At 45.6% G+C, this 12,283-nt stretch overlaps 2 protein-coding genes across 15 annotated transcripts in view; one reads left to right on the top strand and one right to left on the bottom strand.

Annotated features, from left to right (window-relative positions):
- The window catches only part of SRPK2 (SRSF protein kinase 2), a 144,805-nt gene extending 133,912 nt beyond the window's left edge, over positions 1-10,893 (top strand). For 5 of the 10 annotated variants that reach the window (XM_080575348.1, XM_080575353.1, XM_080575351.1 and 2 more), the window contains 3 exons: positions 4,253-4,322; positions 5,562-5,654; positions 9,252-10,893. In XM_080575348.1, the coding sequence (XP_080431474.1) occupies positions 4,253-4,322; positions 5,562-5,654; positions 9,252-9,436 (348 nt within the window). In that variant the 3' untranslated portion in view covers positions 9,437-10,893. Of the gene's footprint in view, positions 1-4,252; positions 4,323-5,036; positions 5,130-5,561; positions 5,655-9,251 lie in introns of all 10 variants that reach the window. The other 5 variants (XM_080575350.1, XM_080575349.1, XM_080575352.1 and 2 more) reach the window with 2 other exon arrangements.
- Positions 10,894-11,123: 230 nt separating this feature from the next.
- KMT2E (lysine methyltransferase 2E (inactive)) overlaps positions 11,124-12,283 on the bottom strand; it is a 67,504-nt gene continuing 66,344 nt past the window's right edge. For 3 of the 5 annotated variants that reach the window (XM_080575336.1, XM_080575341.1, XM_080575337.1), the window contains 2 exons: positions 11,943-12,045; positions 11,124-11,362 (listed from right to left, as the gene is read on the bottom strand). In XM_080575336.1, the coding sequence (XP_080431462.1) occupies positions 11,322-11,362; positions 11,943-12,045 (144 nt within the window). In that variant the 3' untranslated portion in view covers positions 11,124-11,321. The remainder of the gene's footprint in view (positions 11,363-11,942; positions 12,046-12,283) is intronic. The other 2 variants (XM_080575338.1, XM_080575339.1) reach the window with 2 other exon arrangements.

Here is a 12,283-nt window from a genome sequence, read left to right as displayed (position 1 = left end):
GTCCCCATAGGATCATGAGTATCATCGTGCTGGTGCGTGCGAGTGGCACTCCACCGAAGGCGTGATGGCCAGCCTCGGTCTGCAGAGAAGCAGCGTTTTGAGGAAAAATGGAAAATCAAAAATCTGGTTGGGAGAGAAGAAAAACTTCAAGTTGCACATATTTTTCAGTAGGCAGATACAGTACAAAATGCTGTTATTAATCACTGTGCACCCTTTTGCTTTGAAGGTGGTGGGTGGACAACCTGAAACATTCAGAAGTAAATGATTTTCCAAAGAAATTGACTTTTCAAGGCAATGCTCAGCATTTGCATGATTCTGAGCTCGGAATGTAGCAAATAATATAAAGCTGTTTCCTTTTCAAGCATCCCATGTATGTCTGACCTTTCTTTCCAAGCAGCAACCGTGCAAAATCCCTTTTATATTCCTTCCATTGCCTGGATCATTAGAGTAAGATGTTCATGGGAGAACAACCTGTTATCTGGTGTGCTTCTCTCAGAAAGCTTTTTGCTCTTCTTTTCATGCTCCCACTTACCTGTGGAACAGTGTGCTTAAAACCAAGTCTATTTTTAAAGCAGTTACAATTTTCTCATTCACAGCTCTTCATTTCAGCTGGGGTGGAGAAACTCTGGCCAAGAGCTGGATCTCGTCTGTCAAAATAATAATTCTGGCCTCTAGCTTGTTGTCCTTTTTCAGCTGGGGCTTTGTAAGAGGAATTCAGGGAGCCTGATGAAGGCCAAGTGAATTATTCTTCCCGTCCTCTCCCAGACATCTTTCCCTAGGCATGCAGCCATTTTCAATCACCAGATTGAGTACACATCTGTCATACAGTGAAAATGTAGCTATTTCCAATTGTGTGATTAGACATGGATCCATAATATGTGGTAGCGGTGCCAACGGTTCCGTATTGTGGTAGGTTCATGCACAGCCACATGGCAGGGAAGGAATTGTAGCCTCTCCAGAGCCTGCAAAAGCAGCAGGGTGACCATTTATCTGCAATGTTCTCCATCTGTAGATGGTGAAAAACAGTCTAGACTGTTTTTCTGTGATAGCCTTAGAGAAGTGATAAGTAGTGATTGCCAATACAGTCAGTAAGGATGGATGATTGCCTTGGGCTTCTGTGCCATATGTTAAGCGTGCTGTATCTCGTTTGTTATCTCCATATAATAATTGGAACGCTGATTCCTGTGGAGGTAAATGTCAACATTAAGAAAAATAAGACGATAATTCAGAGTTTCGTTCAAAAAAAAGTAGTTTAAAAAAAAAGAGAATATTTTCAAAGGGAAAGAAATTGCATAAATATGACTAACCTGTATGTGCAGCGCTGTAGAAATAACAGACATATTTTGGCTGGAAGGCATCTGTAGAGGTCCTGTAGTCTTGTCTACATCCTGCTTGTACCAGGGTTGACGTCAAGGCTGGATCAGGCTGCTCAGAGCCTCACCCAGCTGAGCGTTACACATACCTCTCAAGATGGCATTAACACGGCCTTTCTGAGAAGCCTGTCCTGGTGCTCAGCCTGTCTCTCTGAAGGATTTTTTCCTCGTACCTGGTTTGAATTTCCCATGTTGTGTCCATTCCCTGTTGTCCTTTCATGGTTCCCTCCTGAGAGCGGTGAATCTCTGTGTTCTCTGTTCCTGCCTTTTAGGCAGTGGGGTACAGCAACTAAATCCGCCCTTCTCCATTCCTCCTCTGGCCTGCACAACCCCATCGCCCCCAGCCTCTCCTCCTGCCTCCTGGGCTCTGCTCCATGCCCTCCTAGGGCTCCTCCATGGTCTTTGCCCAGTTTACCAGGGTCTCTCTTGTACTGGCGGCCCCAGACCGGTCACAGGCCTCCAGATACGGGTGTGAGTGCTGAGGAGAGGGCAGTCATCACCTCCCTGTTTGTTACTTTATAGTAAAAGCGTAGGTCAGGGATTTATCGTTTGTTAAAAGAAGCTGGTTAAAGCCATTTGTCCCGCGGTAGGTAGCCAGTACCGTGCAGGTATCTGGGATCCCATTGCCAGGTTTCTACAGATGAATCCATGAGGTGTTTTCCAGGACGACTGCTGAGAGCATTCAGGATATTTATTGCAGCACCCAAAGGGCAAGGCTGTCTCTGGGCTGTCCTGTGTGCATCTGAGTCAGGAGGTTTTGTGGGGCTGGTGCAGAGGCCTAGGGGGAGTCACGGGCTGAAATGTCTGAGATGCTGCGGTTCCAGGAGTCTAGGCTATACAAAAGGGGAAAAAGGGAAGCAGCATCATAATATTGAAAAGCTTTAGTTTCTCTTCAGCAAAAGGGTGGCGTAAATACCCTAAATCTGTGGGGGAGTGCAGCTCCTATTAAATACAGTCTGATCGAAAATCCTGTGCCCCGCTCTGGTGTGCTTGCTTCCTGTGCTTCTCTGTGAGCTGCTGTTAGAGTTTTTCCAATTTAATCTTTTTAACTCCACACAGACGTTTTGAGCTATTAATACTTCATTTTTGGGAGGGGCAGAAGCTCTGTTCTTCTGCAGTTTACCTTTGTGGCTAAATTCAACTCCATTTCCTTTGTTCTTCAGGAATCTGTTAAATAGAGATGAGTTCCTTAATGTCAGGAATCAGCCCCTTCGGCAAGTGCTCTCCGAAGACAGCTGACCCAGCTTTTTCAATGAATATATTCCCATTAGATAAGGAGGGGACTCTTGTGGCTTCTCAGTCTCCTCTCAAGAGAACAACAACACTCTCTGGGTTGCGTTCTCCATGGGTAGCTTCTGGCTACCCTAACATTTTCTTCAGTTTAAATACCTGGTAATAATTTATGAAGTCCCGCAGATTTTTTTAAGCTGTAAAAAGTCTCAAACTCAGAGCAGAAGAAGAAGAAAGGTAAACAACTGCGTATGAGTGCTTGGTGACTTCAGAAATGCCCGCTTGTAGGATCAACAAAGATGCCCGCAAAGGGCATTCTGGCTGTGTCAGCTGCTGTGTGACTGGAGCGAGTTGGTCTGGCGATAGCCCGCTTGGACCACTCTGCAGTTCCCAGCTTGAAGAAGTCAAGTGCCCATAAACAGGTTAAAGTTGCAGGTGATTGAACAGCTCCACGGTACAAATTGGAATGGAAAAGTGTGTGTTTATATTCTATAAATATTGTAATATTTGCAATATTTTATAGTAAATGTTCTGACAGTGAAATTCCTTCCCTGTGCCAGCAAGCTCTGCCTGGTTTTTGGAATGATTTTGTGGCTCAGATGCTTTTCCCTGCTCTTGGAGATGGAAAGCAGTTTGATGCTTATACCACCTGGAAAAAAATTAGGTTCCTGTGGCTGCTTGGGTAATGGGTGATCCAGAGCATGAAGAGAATTGGTTAGCAAGTCAGGCTGGATGAGTCCGTGCTCCTACCTGGGTATGGGCTCCCATAATTATTTCAGTGCTTGAGGCTTTCAGTACAAATTACAGCTGTAAGGAGAAACTGCCCATAGGTTTTGTCTTGACCCAGTGTAGGGTTAGCATCCCGTGGAAGCGCTGCAATAACCTGAAGGGATCAATCATCATCCTTCTGCCTGATCTGATTTCCTTCATCAATGGGAGTCTCAGTGTTTTACCCCATGACTGCAGTATTACTTTGACTTTGGGTTCAACAGAAAGACCTTTTGAAAAACTTCCAGATTTAGTCATCAAGGAAGTTTACCCTGTTTGGTAATTTCAAGTGATTAATTATAATTATAAAGGGATTTTATTTCTGATTCAGACTTTACTTCAGTCCCCAGTGTTTGATCTCTGACCGATAATTAGCCTTCAGGTACGAGTGTAGCTCTTTACCACATATTCAGAAATCTCTCAGCTTCACCAACACACACATTTAACGCGGTTTAAGGCATTAGTCTATTAAATGTGTAACCTCAGCTCACGCCGGTGCCCCCCTTACATCCCTGCGCCACGCCGTTAGCCGTGCCTCCTGCCCCAGGGGTCGGTGCCGTGGCTTTGGATGCGACACAAAGAACCCGGTGGTCAGCTGGCGAGGGGTTTCAGCACTGCTGGTTTTCAGGGCCGTGCTCCCACACACCCCTTCCCATCTCCTCAGACCCCCCCGGCCGTGGAGGCAGAAACGCCCGGGGTTCAGGCCCGAGGTTGTGCGGGCCTGTTGGCTTCCAGGTGAGTAGCCTCAGGTGCCACCGGAGGCCTTTGGCTTGGAGTGCTGGCTCCCTCGTGGCTCCAACATAATTGTGATGTTTTGCTGACGTTTTAAGATGAAAAGCCTTCTCTCTGAAATACCCATCAGTATGTCTGTTGTGTTATAGGCGTTTGAGCTAGCAACTGGAGATTACTTGTTTGAACCACATTCTGGTGAAGACTATTCCAGGGATGAAGGTATGAACCTTTGAGTTATTCCATGAGTTTCTGTGTATTTTCACATTCTTCTCAAATTTCTAGTGAGCTTACAGTGGGCTTAATTTTTGTTTTTTTGAGTGAACTGTTCATACACATTGTTTTCAGAACATAAATGCACTTTTTTTCTTTTTAGTTTTAAGTTCCATCACTAGCAGTGGGTGGGCAAAAACTCCCTTCTGCAGATACTCATCTACTTAACAACTGCCTGAAGGAATTAAACTGCCCTTCTTGTAAGATTGCATATGTGTGGAAACCTGATTGAGAATAACAACGTTTTAGTTTAGAAAAGAAACCTCAATTTTGAATTTCGTAGTATTTTCTCTTCATAAGATTGACACTGGAATAATGTTTACGTTGTGTATTTTTATTTGAATTAGGCAATTACTAATTTATTTATTTTTTTTAAAGAGAATTAACTCCTGCTTCCATCTGTATACCTGTCCATTTTCATGCTTGTTTGCTTGTAAATGCCCTTTGCAGTGGTAATGTGGGCATCATTCATTGTTCCTAAGTGCTACTAATGATGCCAGAGCTCTGCTGATCCTGGAAACCTCTGCATGGACTTGCTGCAAACATTGTTGATTTGAAACTATTTCAGATTTTTTACTAATTCCAGTTTCTTTCCTCTTCTTTTTTATCCCATCCTTTCCCTGCCCCTTCCACTCCCGTATCCTTTTTTTCTCTCCCTCATAGACCACATAGCACACATCATAGAGCTGCTAGGCAATATCCCAAGGCACTTTGCTCTATCTGGAAAATATTCTCGGGAATTCTTCAATCGCAGAGGTAGTACCTCTTCTTTTTGAAAGGTGCCATGATGCAGACAGAAGTGGAATTGCTGTTGCTGGTTGTAGCATGTCCCGCTGAGGAGCATTTTCTGAAATCACGCAACAAAAATTTATTTTTGAAAAACAAAGTGCACAGGAATCTGTGACAAACTAATTTTATTTATTTTTTAACCTAAACTTCCTGAAAAATAACTATTTGGTACGTTTTAAAGTACGTAGCCAAACTTGTTTGTAGCGGCTGATACCCAGAGGTTGTTTTGAGAAGGAAGTTTTGCTGAAAGCATCTTTCCAAATTAGCCACGGTGCATGTGTCTTTTTCACCAGGATCAATCTATTTCTGTCTGTACCGGGCCAGTGTTAGTGTGTGCATGCAATGTACTGATTAAACTGTTGTATGTTTCTGTTTTGCTGGCAATGTTCTCCAATGCAGACCACATAGCATTGATCATTGAACTGCTGGGAAAAATCCCTCGAAAATACGCTATGTTGGGGAAATATTCCAAGGAGTTTTTCACCAAAAAAGGTAACGGTATTTATGCACCACTAATTTAAAGCATAATACTATCCAAAAGGAGAGTATGTTCGTTTATGGGTACTGAAGAAATATATCCATTTAAACGGAGAGCTCTTATTAAAGAAGAATTTCGGTGTAAACTTGGCTTTCTGAGGAAAGCAAAAATTTGCAGTATTCATTTCAGTATTTCATTTAGAATTCGTTTTGGGATGTACTCAGCAAAGTGTGAACGTTAACAAATGTCTGTGTGAATCTGTTGTCAAATGTTCGTGTAAATGTAAGCAATCAAGGAATGCGGAGCTTGTAACTTGGTGGAAAATGAGCTGTCCGTGTACACAGTGGTCTGGCAGACCTGGTAAGGAGTAAACAGGGTGGAAAAGGAATGCCCGGGCAGCAGACACGCAGGAGTCCTCGGGCTCTGAACCTTCCTGAGGAGGAAGGATGGCTTTGTGCCAGAGCGCTGGAGAAAGCCGCTCTCCCGTGCGCCGTGCTGTCTCGCTCCAAACGCTGCTGGCTGCTGTGGTGCCGTGGGTCACACCCAGCCCTGCGTGGCCTCGCGCAGCAACAGAACCCCCCTAAAATCAGCCCCTCGTGTAGCACGGCCAGTTGCTACAAGCGAACGAATCTCGACGCTGACCTTTCTGACCTTTTTGTACTTGGTCTTCGCTCAGGCTGGTCTTTAAGACGGGATTTAACACGGGGGGCACCCCGGGGATGCTTCAAGCCTCTCTCGTCTCCCTGCTTACGAGACAGCACCGTGCAGCCTCGGGTGACGGGGCACGTCGGGAGCGTCCCGCTCCGTACCGGGGCCGAGGACTGCGGCTGGCGAGCGGCTTTCCCGCAGGGCAGTGCCACGGCTTCCCTCGCGCCCGCGACTCCACGTGCCCGGCGGGCGGCTTGTCGGCAGGGCCAGCGCCGACCAGCCGCAGCGGGCACCTGGGGGCGCGGCGGGGCCGAGGCTCTGGCGCTGCGCTGCGAGCGCGTAGGGACCTCCGCCTGGCCTCGTGTCCTTCCCGAGGAGGTCACCGGGCTGGACAAGGTGCAGGAGGGCAGGAGCCGTGAGTGGCTGCCTTACGGGGGCGGGGGGGACCGAAAAGCCTGGGACTTCAGTTTGGAGGAGAGAAGGCTGCGTGCGGGGGGAGTGTGATTGGCAAAGTAGCAAAGGCAGTGAAGGGCTGAAAACAGAGCTGCTGTTCGCCAGCACGCCATAGCAGAGTGAGGGGACAGCCAGTGAAACTTGCAGCGATGGGTTCAACACAGCTACTTCCTCACGCAGGTGGGAGCCTGTGGAGCTTGCAGTGTCAGCAGGCTCAAAACCAAGCTCATGTTAGCTGAGATGAACAGACTCAAGGACAACAGGTCCCTAAGTGTATAAACCAGTCGAGGGTTGGGGCAGGAATTTACCCTCTGGCATCCCCAGTGCAGAACTGAAGCATTAATATAACTCTTGGACCACACAGATAATTTTTACTGTATCCCATCTTCTTTTTTCACATTTTTACGGTCTTCACAGAATTTCTTGTGGAGAACCTCCAGCCTTTAGTGCTAAAATAGCGTTTTTCTGCTGAGGAACAAACTACAGCATGTTGTGCTGCTCAGGGCATGCTGGTCTTAGCTTGGATATTTCCAATTTGAGCTCCACTTTACAAAATAAGTAAGAAGTGTGCAAACAGTGTGAACTCAGGTTCCACAGTGACGGCCACCGAACCCCAGGATCCTCAGTTTGCAGTTGTGTGCACTTCATACCACCTGAGGGTGGAAAGAAGAAAATGCAAGCGTTTGGGTGAAAAGACGTGCAATCGATTCTGCTACAAATGCATTTTATTCAGAAAATGGATGATGACTTTGGATTTCCAGGCCTTGCGAAATGTTTGGGTTTTTCATGGAGAATATAATGCCCCAGGCTACCTAATTTAAATACAAAGGTGAAGGCTGATGCAACACTCCCCTCCCCACCCCATGTTGATAAGTGATTATGGCAACCCTGGCAATGGCTGCTGCAATGCAGAGAAGTTACAGACCCAGCCTGTTTTTCTTAGCCTTTTGTTTTGCTTGCAGTCAATAACCAGACACTACTTTCTGTTGCTTTTTGGCAGAGAGATTGCTTGTTGCACAATACTGGAGTTTATACACTTAGAAAATATACTACCCGTTTTTGTAAATAGTCAAACATTTTTTCAGCCCTTCAATTGGAGGGTTGTATGGGGATTTTAAAGGGCTGAGAGTAAGCCTGGAAGTGAACAAACTTCTCCAAGATGTCTTCTGCTTTGTACATTAGTACTGTGGGTCTGTATAGACCTAAACTGGAGCCTTTTTGCCTTATTTTTTTTGTTGTTGCTTGACTCAGCAGTACTCATGGGCTGCACTTGTGCTGGAAATGTACAAGCACAGACTGGCCGAAGACAGGCAGCCTCTGCGCTCGCTCCCCTTTATCTCAGTGCCCTCCTACCCGGAGAGATGGAAGGGAAGGAGGGAAGTGGGCGAGCCATGGGCAGCACAGCTCGGCTCGCTGTTAGCAGCGGGTCTCTCCTTTCCCTTGCCAGTGGCTGGCTGTTTGCAGGGTTACTCTGTTGGGGTCCTTACGGTGGTGGCTGCAGAGCTGCTGCCAACTGGCAGTTGGCCGTGTGCAGTATCGGAGGGGCTCCAGTCCTGCAGTTCTGCCACTGCTGGCAGTGGGCAGCAGCAGCAGCAGCAGGCGCTTCCTCCCCAGGAAGAAGTCAGCCCAAGCCTGGCTGCACTCACCTGGGAGATGGAGCAGAACCCGTGAGGGCAAACCCTTTGTGCTGGGCTTGGTTTGCAAACGGTTGTGGCATTGTCAGCAAATGGTGCGTAGTGAGGCAGAATGACCTGTTACTGAGAGCTGTGCCTTAAGGTTGGAGCGGTTTTCGTAAGATTTAGGGTTGTTGGCAGATGAATGAGTGAAGGCCTGCGGTGTTCTTGTGGACAGCGTGAGCATGAGAGCGAGTGCCTTCGTGTAAGGGGCACAGGATGAAGGCCTCATGGCGGCCTGCAGCTCCCTCACGAGGGGAGCGGAGGGGCAGGCGCTGAGCTCTGCTCTCTGGGGACAGCGACAGGACCCGAGGGAACGGCATGGAGCTGGGACAGGGGAGGGTCAGGCTGGGGGTTAGGGAAAGGTTCTGCACCCAGAGGGTGGTCGGGCACTGGGACAGGCTCCCCAGGGCAGAAGGAATGGCACTGAGCTGCCAGAGTTCAAGAAGCGTTTGGACAACGCTCTCAGACACACGGTCTGATTTTTGGGTGGTCCTGTGTGGTGCCAGGGGTTGGACTTGGTGATCCCTGTGGGTCCCTTCTACCTCAGGATATTCTGTGACTGTGATTCTAAGACAACAGGAGAAACTTTGTTTACAGTGGAGTCCAGGCGTAACACAGTTTGCTTTAGGAATGATTTGACATTGGCCATGCTCATTTTCTTTGTTTGAGGACCTCAAGCAAGCTTGCAATGTGCAGACCTTCCTAAGTGATGATTCTCAGCCTGATGAGTTGTTGTTTTTTTTTTTTCTTTTTTAGAGGAAAACTAATCAGGGATTAGTCACTATCAGGGCTGAAGAGGTATTTCTCTAATACTGGCAATGTTTCTGTTTACAGGAGAACTCCGACACATTACCAAGCTGAAACCTTGGAGTCTTTTTGACGTGCTTGTGGAGAAGTATGGTTGGCCTCACGAAGATGCTGCACAGTTTACAGATTTCCTGATCCCCATGCTAGAAATGGTCCCAGAGAAACGTGCTTCAGCTGGAGAATGCCTTAGGCATCCATGGCTGAATTCTTAGCAGAATCTCCCAGCTGTAGAAGTAAGCCAGCAACCACTTTCCAATGCATCGGACCTAAATGGTGACTGTCACAAATTCTTTAGCAGGATCACACGTGAGCTGGCTTCAATCCTCAGACCTTTATTTTGCTTGAGGTACTGTTTGACATTTTGCTTTTTGTGCACTGTGTTCTTGGGGAAGGGTAGTCTTTTTGTCTTCAGCTAGTAGTTTACTCACCCACTTTCTTCAGAAAACACTTTAACGTGTCTTTAAGCATTGTTTCTTGTGTTGTGTGGCATTCAGATGTCAGATTTTTGAACAAAAGAAACTTCCCCCCATGTGTTTTGGCAAGTTTTGTAACTATTTATGAAAAAAATATTTTAGCTGATGCATATTATATAATTTACAAGCGTAAGAAATTTATCAAGTCAGAACTGAGTTACGGCAAGGAATTGTACAATTTTATCTTCCGGCAAAGGGACGTCATTCTTGTATTATAGTGTATGTAAATGCACCCTGTAAATGTTTATTTCCATTTAAATATGGGACTGGGGACTCAATTTCAGAGTAAAGCTACTAAGTTTTAGAGAGCTTTATAGCAAACCAATTGCATGTAGTGGACTTTAAACTGCTTTAAGGAATTGTGTAAACTTTCTATTCTGTAGCAGTTCCCGTTCATTGGATTTTAAACAAAGTGGCTCTGGTTTACAGGATTTCATTCCCCAAATGGCACTTTAAAGGAAGGCTAGACTTCTTTCTAATAAAGTATGCATTATCATTTAGCACTCCCTTTTAGAACTTTTGCCTATTTTAAGTGCTTTTAAGAAAAGAAAATAGCAATTTCCCTTACAATGTGATAGTGAAGACATGGTACCATATGGTGTTGCCTTTTTATAAGCACTGTAAGTTGTACTATACCTTAAGAAAAAAAAATTAAAAGTTGAGCATGAGAACCACTCTCTGTGTAGAATTGCTGATCTTTTATAATAAAAGTGTGTGCTTGGAATCAGTTAAGGAAGGATAGCTGCAAATAATTTACAGTGCAGTGGGTAAAATGCAAGAAGCAAGATCATGCTCATTCCATTCATAGCTTTACATGTTTCTAAAACAAATTGCACTAGCTTTATTTTTTTCCCATAACCAGACATACGATTATTCTTTGTAAGTTGCACGCAAGAATTACGTGTTTCCTAGGAAAAAAAGCTACATAGACTGAAGCTTATAGGCAATACAGATTTTAGAATGTAAAATACAGAGGTGTGTTTTGGCCTCTTTTAGAAGTCAGTGGGATGAATGTAAGCTTACTTCTGATTTTCATGTAACTATGGTGCCACTTTTTCTTGACTTTGTCCATATGAAATCTATTCACATGCCTTTGCAATAACTAGATTGTGAGAAGATAGCCCCATGCTGTAACAATAACCAGTTGTTTGAGGTGCTTGCAGTTGTCTAATTAAAGTGTTTTGTTTTTTCAGACAGTGTGCTGGTCATTGGAATCTTTGCTAGCTGTAAATCCAACTCTTTGCTAGAATTACATGTGGTGGTGGGGGTGGGTGGGGGTTAGCCTGGCTGTAATTACTGCGTTCTGTATGATGGGGTTAGTTACAAAATAGCATCACCTGTACAAACCAAAGCATACAGAGGGCTAACGAGGAATGATGTGCTGTATCTGAGAGGGCGCTAGATGAAACAAGACAAAACCGAGCCATTTCATAGGAGGTGTTTAACTTTTTATAGACAAGCAGCCATTTATCCCCCATCCCTGATGCGCCTGGGTAGCCGCTCATCCAAAAAGAAACAGGAGAGCCACACGAATGCGCTAGGCAGGAGACACTCCTGTGCATGCTGAGGCCCTGCCAGCAGCTGGATCTCAGACCTGAGGGCCTTTGACCATCCACTTCCCTCTTCACATGGGAACGGCTTTTAAAGGCCTCAAGGATGACACTGCTGAGAAGAAGAAAAAAAAAATAATGCTACAGTGAAATCCAGAGATAAGAGGTAAAAATGCTTCGTTTCACCCTGTGCCTTGCTGCAACTAATTAGCGGTGTGTTCCTGACTACATAGACAATCCTAGCATTGGCAACATCAGTTTAACTGCAAGGCAAGCACAGGACTAGCCTTATGTGTGTTGAGACAGCAAAACTTGACTAATGCCAGTCGTGGTCTGCTACCCCCTTTGGCAACACTTCACATGGCTGCTAAGAGGTAACAAATCATCACAGATAAATGGCAGAGGGTCAGGTCAACAGCTTTGAGCTGTGGAGGGTGATGCAGATGTCTCAAATGTGAGCAGTAGCATAAGGTGCATTGGGTTGTTTTTGGTTTTTCTCCCTGCTGTTGTTGATGGCCTAACTGGGTTCTACTTCACGCTAAGTACAAATAGAGGCGCTCAGACCTTGCACGTGTTTTGTATAGCCAACAGTTGTCCAGGAAAGCATTTTTTTTGTGTACTATTTTTTCCGGTACTTACGAGCAAATTACAGTTTTACATAGCCCCAATACTTTCTATGTGCTAAAAGGAATTACCACTTTTCAGTGAGCAGGAATTGCCGCTTCCACTCCTGTCCCCTTTCAGGTTTTGTAGTGGCCAGAGCAGAGGAAGCTGCACGCTGGTTTTCTCCTCTGGGTTCTGAAAGAGAGCCATCAAGCATTCGTTCTGTTACCTGAGCAGAATTCAAGAGCGTTCACTAATGAGCTCTAAGGACAGGCATACACCATAACTATGGTATAAGGGGCTCACTTCCTACATTACTGCACTAACAGGAGGTCTTGGAGAGCCAACAGGAGAAAACAGGGATGTGCTGAAGTGGGCAGGTGTTACTGTAGTTTGTAACCAAGAACAGACAGAGTAACATCTGCCTTTAGTG

The sequence above is a fragment of the Anser brachyrhynchus genome (assembly GCF_964034855.1).
Source record: "Anser brachyrhynchus genome assembly, chromosome: 1".
Lineage (NCBI taxonomy): Eukaryota > Metazoa > Chordata > Aves > Anseriformes > Anatidae > Anser > Anser brachyrhynchus.
This window is presented reverse-complemented; position numbering and strand designations above follow the sequence as displayed.